General features: G+C 59.8%; 6 protein-coding genes across 6 annotated transcripts; 3 read left to right on the top strand and 3 right to left on the bottom strand.

The window, feature by feature from the left end:
• Nucleotides 1-143: 143 nt before the first annotated feature.
• On the bottom strand, nucleotides 144-3,015 carry MYCTH_40109 (uncharacterized protein; the record flags this gene model as incomplete). The annotated part of the gene is made up of 3 exons (XM_003660013.1): nucleotides 144-2,709; nucleotides 2,760-2,846; nucleotides 2,957-3,015. 3 exons carry the CDS (start codon nucleotides 3,013-3,015, stop codon nucleotides 144-146), a joined length of 2,712 nt encoding a protein of 903 aa, XP_003660061.1.
• Nucleotides 3,016-3,954: 939 nt separating this feature from the next.
• Nucleotides 3,955-5,116, top strand: MYCTH_2050514 (uncharacterized protein; the record flags this gene model as incomplete). Its single annotated transcript, XM_003660014.1, has 2 exons — nucleotides 3,955-4,870; nucleotides 4,926-5,116. The coding sequence occupies 2 exons, from the start codon at nucleotides 3,955-3,957 to the stop codon at nucleotides 5,114-5,116; spliced, it is 1,107 nt and encodes a 368-aa protein (XP_003660062.1).
• A 540-nt stretch (nucleotides 5,117-5,656) lies between these two features.
• MYCTH_2107516 (uncharacterized protein) lies at nucleotides 5,657-9,344 on the top strand (the record flags this gene model as incomplete). The annotated part of the gene is made up of 2 exons (XM_003660015.1): nucleotides 5,657-8,568; nucleotides 8,660-9,344. 2 exons carry the CDS (start codon nucleotides 5,657-5,659, stop codon nucleotides 9,342-9,344), a joined length of 3,597 nt encoding a protein of 1,198 aa, XP_003660063.1.
• Nucleotides 9,345-9,806: 462 nt separating this feature from the next.
• MYCTH_2085772 (uncharacterized protein) lies at nucleotides 9,807-11,388 on the bottom strand. Its single transcript, XM_003660016.1, has one exon. The coding sequence runs from the start codon at nucleotides 10,834-10,836 to the stop codon at nucleotides 9,997-9,999; it is 840 nt and encodes a 279-aa protein (XP_003660064.1). The 5' UTR covers nucleotides 10,837-11,388; the 3' UTR covers nucleotides 9,807-9,996.
• A 289-nt stretch (nucleotides 11,389-11,677) lies between these two features.
• Nucleotides 11,678-13,879, top strand: MYCTH_2297869 (uncharacterized protein). Its single transcript, XM_003660017.1, has 2 exons — nucleotides 11,678-11,863; nucleotides 11,934-13,879. The coding sequence occupies exons 1-2, from the start codon at nucleotides 11,767-11,769 to the stop codon at nucleotides 13,607-13,609; spliced, it is 1,773 nt and encodes a 590-aa protein (XP_003660065.1). The 5' UTR covers nucleotides 11,678-11,766; the 3' UTR covers nucleotides 13,610-13,879.
• A 1-nt stretch (nucleotide 13,880) lies between these two features.
• MYCTH_2297870 (uncharacterized protein) lies at nucleotides 13,881-15,223 on the bottom strand. The gene has a single exon (XM_003660018.1). It carries the CDS (start codon nucleotides 15,183-15,185, stop codon nucleotides 14,340-14,342), a length of 846 nt encoding a protein of 281 aa, XP_003660066.1. The 5' UTR covers nucleotides 15,186-15,223; the 3' UTR covers nucleotides 13,881-14,339.
• Nucleotides 15,224-15,333: the final 110 nt, after the last annotated feature.

Consider the following 15,333-nt stretch of genomic DNA (forward strand, 5'->3'; position numbering starts at 1 on the left):
GGAAACGAGACTCTGCTTTTCAACCCCACCGGACCCTCTATGACAGAGAGAGAACGCCGCTCATTCATCACATAAAGCACGTGCCCTAGAGATTTACGGAAACAGCACAAGAGCCCGGATCTCCATTCTCCAACGAAAATCCACTACGCCCGGAACGCCTGTACCAACTCGTGCAGCTTATCAATGACAACCGGGACCAGGGCGTTGAGGTTGTCATCCATAATCCTCTCCAGGTGCCGGATGGCGTCCTCCTCGTCCATCTCCAAATGGAAACGCTCCTTGACCTTGAGCGCCGCCTTGTCCGGCTCGAGCTTGATGTCGGGAATGTTGGCGTTCGCCATGAGCGTGAACAGGTTGAGGATCAGGTTGCAGTTCTTGCGCAGGGCGCTGTACGCCAGGAAGCAGTATTGCTTGAACTGGCGGTAATGCTCCGAGTTGGAGCCGCCCATGCAGTCGACCATCTCCTTGGAGAGCTTCATGGCCGGCGCGAACGGCTTCGGATCGCGGCCGAGGATGTAGCCGAAGTCGGCGTGGAAGAAGTGGCCGTCGGGGGCGAGGAGCAGGTTGTCCAAATGCCGGTCGCCCACGCCGAGGATGTAGGTGATGACGCAGTAGCCGGCGCACGACTTGACGAAGGTGTCCAAAGTTTCCTTCCGCAGACCCATGGGTCCCTGACTGTCGGGGTTGTTCTGCTTTAGGTAAGCGAGCGCGGGATTGTTGCGGTACTTGGACGTGATGCTCTGGAAGCTCATCGAGTGGACAAACTGTGACAGGCCGGCGCTTGTGCTGGTCGCGAGGATCTTGTACGGCGAGAGCTTGAGATCGAGGTTCTCCTTCTGGAGGAGGTCATCCATCAACGTGATGATTTGGATCACCAACTGATCCTGGCGAAGGTCGTCGCCCGTCTTGAAGATGATGGGGTACTTGCGGCCCGACGTGGTTTTGAACGAAACCTTGATCGGGTGCAAAGATGACTTGAAGACCACAGTATCCTCCGGAGCGACGCCGATGATCTCCACCGACGGGTCGAGAGGGAGCGGTAGGGGTGGGTCGATGGTGACGAGCTCGTTCCTAGGGTCCGCCAAGAATTGCTTGACTCGCTCCGTTCTCTTGGCTATGGACTCATTCGACTCCTTGATTTCACCAGATATCTTGGAGAGAATGGCAATCCACTCGGCCTGTCTCTTCAACGTCTTTCGCGTTTCCTCCCCGCCTGGCCGCTTGACAAGCTCCGTCATGAAGTCGTAGGCGATCTTGCCATAGATGGCTTGGTTGTCGGCTCCTTGATCCAGCGACTTGTCATCGCACTCGACCATGACGTACCACCAGAAGTAGTTGCCAAGCGTGAAGCTGTTGGCAGCCCTCGAGATGAGAAAGCGGGCTAGGGAGGAGTCCTGCGTCACTTCGTGACCAGGCTGCGGGGAGATGTGTTCGTACTTGAGTGCTTGCACCAGCTGCAACAGGTAGAGAAGTAGCTCTTGGTCGTCGGCCTTGCGCAGGCGGTCGACGGCAAAGGCTCGCACGGCCGAGTTGTCAAAGGTAGGCCCGAGTAGTTCGAGGGCATCGTCGACATCAATATCGGTCCATTTCCCCAGGATCTGAGCGGCCTGTCTAGACTCTGACTGATCATGCCAGTTGACCGACTTGACGAATTTGGTGATGGCCTTTTTGTTGCGGGTCAGGTGATGGCGGAACTTCCAGATGAGATCTTTCTCATCGGGAGAGAGCGTGTGTGTTGGCGAATATGCCATTATCGTGTTCAGCTCGTCCCGGACCTTGGCGTTTGGTTTCAGGTCCTTGTCCAAAATGCCGTTGCGGTGCTGGCCGCGGATAAGCCTTCGGTGCTTGCTCTCCGCCGGATTATCCTTTGCCGCAACCTCCGGGTCGTACACTCGGATCAAGCGTCCGCCGTAACCTTCGTCGTCCTCTGCCGCATTGATGCCCGGGCCGAGCTGAATCTCTGGCGGGGGTCTGAGAACGAGGTTCGACTGCGAGGAAGAGGGGTGCAAATAGGACGAGACAGGCGGAGGTGAGTATTCGTGGTCGGCAAAGACAATTGGGAAGTCGAACCTGGGGAGTTCGACATTCAGCAGGAAGTTCGAGGGCTCCGGTGAAGAGTCAGCGTCTTCCCCATCTTTCAAGGCATCTGCTCGCGCGGCCTTCTGTTGCTGGGCGCTCTTCGTGTGCGACCTGGCGGACTGCAGCCCGCGCTTCTCGAACCCCCGGAAGACGAGCTGGTCCAGCCAGTCGACGCGAGGAATCTCGCCCATCTCGTGCTTCTTGAAGAGCTTTTCCATCCGGTCTAATTCATCAGCGTCCTTATCCTCTGGTGCTCCCTTCCTTGACTTCTTCTTGGGAAGAATGGCGGGTGTCTTGGAATCATCGTTGCCATCGGCCCGTCGGTGCCTGTAGACGTGACACTTTTGGCGGCCCTTGTGAAGCTGGTTATCTTTATCGAACAGCGGAAGCGTTGTCCCCCCGAACGGGATTGCGTGCCCATGTGCTCCCGGACCTCCAGTGGGGGACACATCCCAGATGGTGATGGCGAGGCGTGAGTTCTGGGGCAGAGTCGAGTAGTTTACGGGCAGCGTAAGCCACTCGTTCCATCGCCTCTCATTTCGAAAAGACTTGTAAGCCGTCTGGACTGGGACGGTCAAGGGCTTAGATCCGGCCCACACTTGAACCGTTACGTAGAGATCTGAGTGGGGACTAGAGGCCATGTCAGGGATGAGCTAAGAAAGCAAGGCCACAAAGAATACCTTTGGTTGGATCCAATATGCCGTAGTTCTGGGTGTTCAAGGAGGGTGGAAAACGGGAGCGGGGGCTCGGAGCCCTCGAGGTTGATGCTGCGGGTGGCGGTTAGGTAGTGTCAGCAGGAGCTCTCCCTCTCTCCGAAATGCATGGATTGGTCCTGTGCACCGTGGACCACCAACGGCGAGGAGCAACGAAAACCTACATGCGGATGCTGACGGGATAATCGAGCGAGTCGGAAGTGGCGAACGAGAATGGCTCCATGGCGAAGAGCGATCTCTGGCGTCTCGCGGGTGAGACGCGCCGTTTCGAGTCGATGTAGAGATGAAGAGGTCTCGGGTTGAAACTGAGTTCGGCGTTACCAAGGTAGAGGGTGAGAGGCTTCCAGGTTTCCCGGTCATTGAGTGTGCAGATTTACGCAGTACTACGGAGCAGTAATAATCTATACTCCGCGCCTAGCAGGTAGATAGGTAGGTACTTCCGGACGTGCACAGTGCTGCTGTGACCGATCGAGCCAAACCCCTGTCGCTCAGCGGGCACTTGAGGCAGCCTCGATGGTGGTGGATAGGTGCAGCTGGACTTACTGACCGACCTGGTCACACCCCACCAACCCGCCGAAGGAAGTGCCTACCTACGAGTAGGTAGTGTACTGTAATCCGTACTAGTAGTATAACTGGCCCAGCTGGCTTCAGCAGTGACCCCACAAGGTTGCGGAGTGTGGGCCTGCTTTAACTCAGGTACTCCGCTAATTAATCACTGACCGCGTTCCGGATTTGTTAAGACGCGACAATTGAGAGGCACCCATCCTCCCGGAAAGAGGGGAAGAACAAAGCGCCAGACAAAGAACGGATGTGCAAGTGCAGACAAGACCTCTTTTTTCCATTGTACACTACTGGGTGCGCCCACGGTTCTCTTGCTTCGCCATAGTCTGAAGCACAGCCCATGACCGGCGCCGGATCGGCGCGTCGTTCAGTCAACGCGACGCGCAACCCGCTCTCACCCCTCACAGCAGAGATGGAAAACCGACGGAATCTCCCAACCCGAGAAGGCGGCGATAGCCCGAGCGCCGCCGGGTCCTCTTCGAGGAAGCGGACATCGGATGTTGGGAGCGAGCAGTCGACCAGCCGGCGCAGGACACGGGATCCCTCGCCGGATGATGCAAACGACAATAGTGATACCGAGGCTTATGACCCGGCCCAGCCGATGCAGACGCGCAGAGAGCTTCAGCAACGCATGCGAGGTTTGCAAAGGCAGATGATCGAAAGGCCAGACGACTTTCTGCAAGCGGACCCCAAGGCTCTCCTCGACTTCTACGAACAGTCGGACCGTATTATTAAGGACGTGAAGCAGACGGTCGAGGCTGCCATCGACTCGCGCGGGCTGGTGATTGCCTCTGACCTGGCCGCTCGCCGCGTGCAACGGCTGACTTCGGGAAACGTCGGGAACGGAATCGACGTCGACGAGTTCGTCTCAAAGTGCATCACGTACATGCGACAAGGCCGCGGGTTTGCGGACGACCACGCTGCCGAGCTTTCAAGCACCCAGAGGAGGAGGCGTCAGCCGGATCGTGGCGCTCTGGGCAGCGAGGACGAGGACGAGATTGGCGACGATGGCGACATGCTGAACTGGGCTCACCTGGGTCGCTTTGCGTGTATACCCGCCGTTCGCCGGCCTGCCCTCCCCGGCTTTCTCCTGGGCCCGTTGTCGATTGAGAAGAAGGCCCGCAAGATCACCAAGAGGTCGGCCCCCCTTAGGGTTAATAATCTTTTGGAAGTCAGACCAGAGGAGCTCAGGGCAGAAGACTTGAAGAAGTCGGACAAAAACGACCTGCCCTCGATCTGCAGGAAGATTCATGTGCAGCTGGAAACGGCGCAGCAGGTCGCCCAGGATGCGGTGGAGGACGCGATCGATAACCTTAGCGAGGATCCCACGCCTGAGGAGCAGAGAGCTTTGATGGACCGCTACGCGCTGCGGTCGACTGGAGGCATCGACTTGCTCCGCTTCGTGGTCAACCCGTATTCGTTCGGTCAGACGGTCGAGAACATGTTCTATGTCAGCTTCCTCATTCGGGAAGGGAGTGTCAGGCTCGAGTTTGACGACGATGGCCTCCCATCGATAGGTAGGTCACCTTGTCCGTTCAACGGTTCCGCAAGCGCCACTGACACAACCAAAAGAACCGGTTCGAAGAAATTCGTCGGCAGAGCCATCTCGCTCGAAGGCCGCCATGCGACACCAAGCCATCATGTCCATTGACATGGCGACTTGGCGCGACATCATCGACGCGTTCGACATTAAAGAACCCATGATCCCGCACCGACAGGAGGAAGTCCAACAAGGACCCGGCGCACGGGGTTGGTACAGCTGAAGGCTCCCGTCGCATTACCAGACATTTTCTGCAATCTAACGACTGCTTTGCGGTCTGTCCGGCCCCTATGTCGCTGGTCGGGTATGCTCGCCAATAAGCGGACGCAACACCCTCCCGCCCCCCTTGCAAAAAAGAGCGAGCCTTCTGCCGCACGCCCAACATTTCACCTTCCATATCGAACAAGGGCGTACGTATCCAGAGAACTCCTCAAATACAGGGCTGCGTCAGGAGTGCGCAAAGAAATGATCAAACCACAACTCTGGAATCCCTTTGTCCTGCGCCACGGTCATGCCGGAAACGGTATCGGGGGGGCAAACGCCTTTGTCTAGCCATTGACATGATATGCGCGATCCTTCTGAGGCATCGTCGTTCTCGCATTGTGTCCCGCACCCTTACTCCCTCACAAATTGTTGGTGTCTTTGCTCAAACCTTCTCTCTAATACTGCTGGATTCGACCCCGTGCACTGTTCCCTCCAAGTCTCGAGTCTTCCCAACAGTTCATCTCCCTTTTCCATCCCCGGATCGCATAAGTGAGGCATAATGGCAGAACAGAAGAGAGCCTCCACCGATCGGCTCCTTGGGGAAGCTGACAGCTCCGTGGGGTCGTCCTCGGCTCCTGTACCCCAAGGTTCAGATGCGGAACTCGGAAAACACGGCGGGCCCGTCGTTTCTAGCGAGAGTTCTCAGCACCACGGTCCCCGTACCTCTGTGGACACCGACAGGCGCGACAACACAAGCGCCATCACCAATCGTCCTCACGGCCGCCACAACCTGGAGCTGGTAGAAGACATATACTTGGATAACCCCGAGGTTCTGACCCGGCAGGATCTGCGAGCCGGCTTGACGCACGAACCGTGGCCGGTGGAAACGGAAGCCAGGGTCAGACTTCTTGTCGAGCAGGTTACGGAACCTCCTCGGGTTGGGCTGTTTGAGAGGATTGATTTCGGCTACGACCTCCGGATGTACATGGAGGGTTCGAATACGACCATTCGGATGCGTTGGGACAGATTGTTGGCCTGCTACGATATCGCCATGAGGGGGAGAAATCTCGCTCTTTCCGCTCTTGCCGACGCATCCAACAGGTCCTACGAAGGAGAAGAGCTGGAGAAACAGTCCCAGGAGGCAATGCGGATGCTCGCCAAGGAGAACGAAGATCTCACTAGAGCCATCGAGTACGTCGAATCACAGAATAGGCATCAAGAAAAGCAGATCGCAACCCTCGAGGAAAGAAACCGGACGCTTGCCAGAGAGGGATTCGTACGCCGTGCGAGATACGACAAGGCCCTCGGGGTGTTGGAAGCGATGCTTGCTGATTGGGAGGGGGGCACCGGTGTTCCGATTTCCCGCCCGACAGCCGGTGCTAGCGGTGATCAGGAGGCCAGGTTCGAGGCCATCCGGCAAGGGCTCGAGGAAGTCCGCATGGCGTCGGCGATGAGCAACACCCGCTACCGACAGCTCCAACATAAATACGATGCGTTACTTCAGGAAACTGCTGAGCCCTCCCAGGGCCGACCGTCTCAGGAGATCAGCCCGTTCCCGATATCTGACCCGGGTTCTGAACCGACACTGCGGAAGCGCGAGGACGACATGCTCAGCAACGACCCCGAAGAGGGCCGCGCTCATCTGGACTCACAGATGACTAGCCAAAGCGGGTCGCAGCCCTGGCATCAGGACGAAGAGAGTGACAGATTGCGGGAAGAGATCGCGCTTTGGCGAAGCAGGTGCGCCGACCTTAAGTGGACAATCGACCAACTCGAGCATAGGCTTGCTCGTCAAGGTCTGGAGGCGGCCTATGACGAGAAGAGCGACAGGACGAGCATGAGCAAGATGGAGGATTCCACGCGTTTCCTTTCCGCCACAGGCACCGGTGCCGTTCGCCCGCTCGCAGACGAGTTAGGAACCGCTCTTTCGTTCCAGAGCTCTCAGCCGTCTCTCCCACCTAGAGACGTCATTCATGACATCGAGGCAGCGCAGTTACAAGATACCCATCCCAGCCAGGGCTCCCAACCGTCTCTCCTACCTAGGGACGTCATCCGTGACATCGAGGCAGCTCAGCTACAAACCATCCAATCCAGCCAGGGCGTCATGGACGAGATAAAGGCGACGATTGACGAACTCGTCAAGCGTGTGTCAACAGAGATGGCAGAAGCTAAGGAGCCCCATCGTCTCGAAGCACAGCAGATCGTGGAAGAGTTGCAAAAGCTCTCTCTCTCTGCCGATGCCTGGTCCCGGGAGCATCAGAAACTGGAGGAAAACCATGGACTGATCCATGGCGAGCTTGACGCCCTCCAGCGCATGGTTCAATTGAACGAGCAGGAGCAGCAGCGTTCCCGCGTCGGATTGGCCCAGTCGGCATCTGAGCAGAGAAACGGTTCGCGGTCGGTTTCCACCATTACCCGTTCGACATCCTCTTCCTACGAGCCGTCCGTGATTCTGTCGTTTGCTCCTAGCGCCCACGAGATCCGGCATCTGAGCCTTGTCAGGGTTCTCATCCAGGCAATAAGAGCGCCACCGTCGCAGAACCAGATGGGCCTGGACACGGCAGTCTCCATGTGGCTGAACCACCTCTACTACCTGCGGCATGAGCTCAACAGTGTGGACCCCAATACTCCAACCGAAGACCTCATGACCAAGTTTGGGGCAGAACTCGAGACGTTGCTGAGTTACGGCATCGAGAAAGACGCGAGGCCTTACTACTCAACAATAGAGCATTATGATAAGCTTTTTTTCTGCCTGCACGAATTGGGATCCTATGTCCCGAAGCCGTCTGTTTCTGAGAAACGACTGTTGGAAAATATCCGCGACAGCATCTCGGCCGCCGAGGAGGCTCAAGAGACGCATGGGCGCCTGGAACGAGAGCATGAAACGTGGCGCGCGCAACACCCCCGTCTCCCTCTCAACTCCAGCCAGTTTGGGGAGGTCCTGCGGCTGGCCAGTAGCTTCCTCGAGGTTACGGGTAGTGATTGGAATCGGTCCTCGCCCGAGACGCGAGAGAGTGCTGCCGCCATGGAAGAGTTACTCGCCCGGATCCAAAAGGTGATCGCCGACAAGCATCTCCTCGAGCGAAGGCGGGCGCTGCAGGATGGCATCAAGAAGCAGGGGGATCAGTTGGCCAAGCTGAAAGAAGCCATACCCGAGATCGGGGCCCGGGTTGATGACATGATCGAGCAGATGGCCGCGTTCGACAGGCTACAGTTGAGGGGATATTCCGGGACCACACGAGACGCTCGGAGGGTGGATATGACCCTCAGAGCGGGGCTCAAGAGACACGAGATGAGGCTCCGCCGGGAGCAGCAGTTCAGCCAAGCACGTTGCGAGGAGCTGGAGGCCGGGCGAGCGAGGTTCCAAGCGTTTCTCGACCAACAAGCGCTCACGGATCGTCGACTAGCCGAGCACGTCTTGACGCAAGCCCTCCTCAGGCTCCAATCGGGCGGGAGCTCCCGGCCAGCACGGTGACGCCGCCTGCTTCTGCACGCTCCTCCGCCATTACTTGCCCCGCGCCTACTACTCGACCGTGACCGGGGGCTGCTGCGCCGGCGGCAGGGCGATCACGTCCTCCGCACGTAACTCGGATCACTCCCGGGCGGCCGGCTCGTCGTGTCACGGCCACCACGGCCACGGCGTCCTCGCGTCCCGGGAGCAGCTGTGGACCTCCCTCTGCCGCGTCCTGACCTCGCTCACCTGGCTGCTCTTCCTCCTCTTCACCCAACCCCACCGCGTTCAGCAGACGGCGTCCTTCATCCTGTCCTCCCTGTTCGCCATCCCAACCTACCTCTACCGCCTCCTCGCCTATGCCATCTTCTGCCTCCGACTTCGCCGAGGCGGGGAAGCCCGGACGCGGCCCCGGGATGCGCCGCCGCCGCCGCTGCCGCCGCCCAGGCTCGCCCTGCCCGCGGTCCCGCCGGCGTCGACGCTCCTCAGCACGGCGCTCGCGCTCTTCACGCTGTACGCCTGGCTGTCGTACGTGGCGGTGACGGTGGAGCGGCGGATCTGGGTCGGGGACAACGACTGGCGGTTCGCCTACGTGCTGGACGTGACGAGCGGGCGGCCGCTGCCGTATCCCGGGTGGTCGCCGCTCAGGGTCGACTTCCGCCTCGCCACGGACCCGGCGTGGGTCTGGTTCGAGGAGGCCGTCCACTCGCTCTGGACGTGGGAGAGGAGAGGGGTCGATCTCGTCTCCGATGGGACGGGTGTTGGTGGAAGAAGCGGCGGTGGTGGTGGGGTCTAGGGGATGGTTGTTTTGGTGAGGAAGGCATGGAGGGGCTTAAGGAAGCGGTGGAATATGACTTGGATGAGTTAGGTGACGGGACACAACGAGGAATATTGTTTCGGCAGAGAAGGTAAGGTAAATTGTTTCTTGTAAGTTGAATGGCTTTTCTTTGGGCTCAAGGGTGGGTGTGTTTAGAGCGTGTTGTCTACGACGGGTTAATCAACGCGTGGGGTTGAGATGCTCAGGTAGTATGTACCAAGATTTTGAGAACGCTGGAACTGCTTATTCGGAATTGTTACACGTTTCGATGCTATACTACATTAATCAAGTACAACATGAAAGAAGGGATAGATGCCAGTACTCCGTACACATCCGACTTGATGGATTTCTGTCCCCACTCCGGCCGAGTTATTCCACGCTCTTGCGCCGACAGGTCGACTGTCGAGTTGCTTCGTCACTTGTCATCCGATGCCTCAAACACCTCCAACTTTGTACGTACATACATAGAGTTTCCGGTGTGATCAGCGCAGGTAGTGTGGCGTTTGACTCCCGTGCCCCAGCTAGGTTGTTCAAGGACTCCCAACATCCTTCATTCGTCTGCTTTTTTATTTTTTATTTTTTATTTTTTTATTTTCCCCCTCTTTCGAAGAAATCAAGTTGGCACGCCAAACTATGACTTCCTCGCCCCCTTCCCCTTTAGGTGCCATGCAAACACCTTCTCGAACAGGGCCTTGCCACCGCCGATGATGGTCTCCCCGTGGCAGGGAATGATGGTGTCGAAATCCCACTTGGCGATCCTCGCGACGCTCTCGTTGAAGGCGCCGCGGTCCCTGCTGCTGGCGACGTACCACAGGAACCTCTTCATGCCGAGGGCGTCGCCGTGGGTCGTCTGGAAGCTGTTGAACATCCTGACGAGCCAGCCGCCGCGGGGCTTCTGGTTCTCGGGCACGCGCGAGTACTGCTCCTCGGCGGGGAGGTTGAACATGAGGTCGGCCTCGATCAGGACCCTGTCGGGCCGGTACAAGAAGACGAGCTCCTTGTTCGGGTGCGCGTGGACGTACTCCATGTCGAAGTCGGCGGCGAAGTCGTCGCCGACGGCGCGGGCGTCCCTGCCGTTCTCCCTGGTCACGACCGTGGCGAAGGGCTCCTTGCCGATCTTGGGGTCGCTCGACTTGCGCCGCTTCTCGGGGAGCCCCTCGGGCCCGACGAGCTTGGCGTTCGGGTAGGCGGCGGCCCAGTCGGAGAGGAAGATGTGGTGCTCGATGTCGGTAGCGACGAGGTAGCGCACGTCGCCGCCGAGGGAGGCGACCTTGGCCTTGGCGGCCTCGGTGAGGGCGACGGGGGAGAAGACGGCGAGGCCGCCGGAGGAGAGGCGGACCAGGGTGCCGCGGCCTCCGATGGGGAAGCGGCCGTAGCGGAGGAAGGGGACCGAGAAGGTGACGACGTTGGGGGTAACGTCGCGGATGACCATGACCTCGTCCGGGTTTGGTGGGATGAGTTTCGACGACATGGTTCGGGTGGTCAAGAGCAGGGCGGCGGGGACGACGAATGAGCCAGTCAGGAGGAGCGTAGCACCCGCGATAATGTGCCGCTTTGCCGCGAATCGCGCGCGGCGGAGGGGAGATGATGATGATGATGCTGATGATGCTGTGTGTAATGCGGATGGTCCGATTCTACTAGATGATGTGGCAAAGGTCCTCGCTCTGAGACACGGAATCTTGAAAGGTAGACTTGGGAGGAGACCGACTGAGCTCAGTGAGCGGACTGAGGGCCTGATGGTGAATATAGAAAAAATATATTTCGATTAGCCAGCCTTACAATTAAAAGGGAGGCGCGACTCGTTCTCCGGGTCTGAGTGCGCTTTTAAACTTGGAACTTTGTATGTTGTATGCTGTGGGTAATAGATCCCCAAGATTTGTATCTAAAGTTAGCATGTGCTTACAGAGCTCTCACGGAGTTCAACAGCGCCGAAGAGCCCGATGGCCTCGGCATTATGGCACGGCCGCGGCCAAGCATGGCCACACTCCCAGCGAGGTTTTTGCCGTCTTGGATCGATGATCCATGCCGAAGGTTAATGGCGTGGCCCGTGGAACGCCGTTGAAAGAGAGAAACGCGGCGGATTTGTCAGACGAGCCAGGGCCCCGATTCTTCATGCAAGGTCACTTTGCCGGAGCCATGACATCATGTTGCCAGATGGGTTGCTGGCCAGCGCTCGGCTTGGCAACGGCGTGGTTCGCACACGTTTTGCAGGGTTAGGGTGAGTAAGGAAATCCCCACCCCCTAACCCTTATCGTTGCCTCTGATCGGCCTATTACTAGTAGTTGCTGGGAATGGTTCGCGCTGCGCTGGAACGCGACACTTCATACAAGGAAGTCGAGCAGAGGCCTGGCCACAGCCCAATTGACCAATTTCCCAGAATATAGCCGGGGACCCCTCACGCATGTCAATTCGGGGGAGGCCTCGCGGCCTCCGTCTTCGCCATGTGTGCTCGTCGAACGGGCAGCAGCGCCGTCTGTTGAACCACTTTGTCTCCAAAGGTACGGGTACCTCGCAATTTCCCTTGGAAGCCCTCGCTCGTACGCCAGCTCACACCCATTTTCTTCTCAGTACCGGAGCCCACCACCGAATCGCCGCCGCACGCTACCCCCTACCGCTTCACGCTCGCCGTCAAAGACAACATCGCGACGACCACGAGCCCCTCCCATCCCACAACCTGCGGCTCCCCCTTCCTCTCGACCTACCATTCTCCCTATGAAGCGACCATCGTCACGCAGCTCCGCGCCCGCGGCGCCCGCCTCGTGGGCAAGACCAACCTGGACGAGTTCGGCATGGGCAGCCACAGCACGCACTCGGCCGCGGGCCCGGTGTCCCAACCCTTCCCCCAATCAACATCATCACAACCGCAACCGCAACCACCACCACCACCACCACCACCACCACCATCACAACTACAACCACAATCACAACCATCACCATCGCGGGGCGAAGACCAGCGGCTCTCGGCGGGCGGCAGCTCGGGCGGCAGCGCGGTGGCCGTGCTGACGGGCGAGGCCGACGTCGCGCTGGGCACCGACACGGGCGGCTCGGTGCGCCTGCCGGCCGCCTACTGCGGCGTGGTCGGGTACAAGCCGTCGTACGGCATGCTCTCGCGCTTCGGCGTCGTCCCCTACGCCAACTCGCTCGACACGGTCGGCCTGCTCGCCCGCGCCGTCGCGCCCATCCGGGAGCTCATCTTGGGCTCCCGCTCCGGCTCCGGCTCCGGAGAGGGAGAGGGAGAGGGAATCTCGCGGCGTGCGCCGGGATTGTGGCGTGAGGGGGACCCGAGGGATCCCACCTGCCTGTCGGTCGCCGCACGGCTGCGGTGCGCACGGGGGAGGCAGGGGTATGACGACGACGATGACGACGACGACGCTAATGCAGATGGGCCCTCCAGCAGGCGGGGAGAGGGGGAGGTGCTGTTAAAGGGGGTACGGTTCGGGTTGCCGCTGGAGTACAACATCGAGGAGCTGGATCCCGGGATCCGGGATGCCTGGGCCGGGGCGGCTCGGACGCTGCAGGACCGGTTCGGCGCGCGCGTCGTGCCCGTGTCGCTGCCCTCGACCAGGCACGCGCTGGCCGCCTACTACGTCATCGCGCCCGCCGAGGCGTCGTCGAACCTGGCCAAGTACGACGGCATCCGCTACGGGACCCGGGACACCGAGGCCGCGAGCGACGCCGCCGCCGGCGGGGTGCTCTACGCCGCCAGCCGCGGCAAGGGCTTCGGCGACGAGGTCAAGCGGCGCATCCTGCTCGGCTCGTACACCCTCAGCTCCGAGGCCATGGACAACTACTTCATCAAGGCGCAGCGGGTGCGCCGGCTGGTGCGCCGCGACTTCGACCGCGTCTTCGCGCTCGACAACCCGCTGCACGAGCGCGAGACCTTCGATCTCGCCGACCTCGACGAGACCATCCCCATGCAGGACAAGTGGGGGCCCGAAGAGGTCGACTTCCTCCTCTGCCCGACCGCGCCGACCCTGGCGCCCGGGCTGGCCGACGTCATGAGCCAGACCCCGGTGGACGCCTACATGAACGACGTCTTCACCGTCCCCGCGAGCTTGGCGGGGCTGCCGGCCATCAGCATCCCGATGCCGGTCGCGCCCGGGACCGGGACCGCGAGGGGCGGCGGGAGAGGGCCCGGCACGGCCGGCCTGCAGCTCGTTGGGCAGTACTGGGATGACGCCCGGCTGCTTGCCGTCGCCGAGGCCGTGACAGAAGTTCTGAGGACTACGACTCCGTCGAGGTGACTCTTGTGTTGTTGTTGTTGTTCTTGTTGTTGTTCGGCCGGAGCATCACTGGTTGGATTCCAAAGACGCAGGGTGACGCAGGGCGACGCAGGGCATACTGTGCGGTTGTTGCATGGTGATATGACCCCGTGTACGAGATAGATGCTAGCCAGCTACCGTTCCCGCGGGGGATTGGCTTGATTTGACTGTACTAGTATATACATTACACGTCGTCTATCTTGACGGATCTCTAACAGGAGCTGATTGTGGCTTGCGTCTCCTGCAACAAAAAGTAAGCAGATTCAATAGCGCTGACGTCGCCATCTGCCTCCGTCACAGATCCCACATCGGCATAGTTCGCTCAGCTTAGCCTCGCCTTACCATCGAAGAAGCTTGGTTCGCGGTACCAAGTAATGTTACCTCGCCATTGTGAGCATGCGGATGTCTCTCTCTCACGTCAAGAACAACTGGGGCTGTCTGGCCAAGTCTACCCCTATCTAATGTAAGGCCTGCCTGAATAGGAGGGCAGCTCCCGGCTTCCACTGCGCGACGCTCATGACTCGGCAACTTGGCCCGAGTCCTGCAGTAGCCCTGCCCGTGGCCGGCCCGCCCCGGGTGGAGGGCGCCCTACTTCAATCTCGGAGTGGCTGCTCATCGGTCGTACGGGAGGGTTTCTGGCCACGCCTTATCTTGGGTGGGTTTTTTTTTTTTCTCTCTCTTTTTCTTTTCTTCCGAGTCTTCGGCCCAATCTTCAAGGAGACCTTTCCCCATCTGATCGCCGATCCTCCGGATCGTCAATGTCCATCCTGTCGTGGTTTGAGCGCCTCGTGGCTGATGCGGACCTCGACCGCGACCGCGACCGCGACCGAGACCTCTCAGAGCCGCTGGCATCATGCTCGCGGCTCTCCCCGTTCACATCGTCCCCGTTCTGCGCCGCCTCCTCCTCTTCCTTTTCTTCTTCCTCCTCTTCTTCCTCGAGCAGGTCCTCGAGCGTACCGAGCGGGCTGACGCGGGGCTCCAAGAGGTCGAGGTCTTCGAGGATGTCGCGTCTGCGCATCTTCCACAGGCTGGTGGAGCAGACGCGGTCCTTGGTGAGCAGGTCGTCGATGAACTCGTCCATGTAGGTCAGGGTGGTGCCGTTGCGGCCCTTCTTGCGCAGCTTGCGGCGGTCCTCGAGGAAGGGCTCGAGGCGGATGTACACGTCGCGGTCGGGCCTGGTGAGGCGGATGTAGAAGGCGGCGAGGGCGCGCAGGTACTTGAACTTGTCGCCGCCAAAGTGCAGGTACTCGTCGAGGATGTCGTCGCCGGGGGCGAGCTGGAGCAGCTTGAAGGCGAGGCAGAGGAACGGGGTGGGGCGCTGCGAGGTGCCCGTGACGCCGCCGACGTGGTCGACGTGCTCGACCACGCGGTCGACAATGTCGGCCTCGTTGACGCCGAAGCACTGCTCCTTGAAGAAGTAGCTCTCGACGATGCGCTCCCGCACCGCCTTCTCCATGATGGTCGCCGGGTTGAGCCCGTTGGGCGCCAGCGGGCCCGTCGTGCCGCGCTCGTCCAGGAAGCGCCGCTCGTCGGCGCGGTGCACGTCCGGTTTGCTCATGGCTGCGTGGGCTGCGTGGGCTGATGGAAAGAAAGGTCCGCTCCGGGAAAGTCGAGATTTTTGGCAGTTTTACAAAGATACAGAATACGGATTACACTAACGCCACTCTACTGGGTAGCCCCACACCCACTGCATGCACAGTAACAGA

Source organism: Thermothelomyces thermophilus, chromosome 1 (genome assembly GCF_000226095.1).
Source record: "Thermothelomyces thermophilus ATCC 42464 chromosome 1, complete sequence".
NCBI lineage: Eukaryota > Fungi > Ascomycota > Sordariomycetes > Sordariales > Chaetomiaceae > Thermothelomyces > Thermothelomyces thermophilus.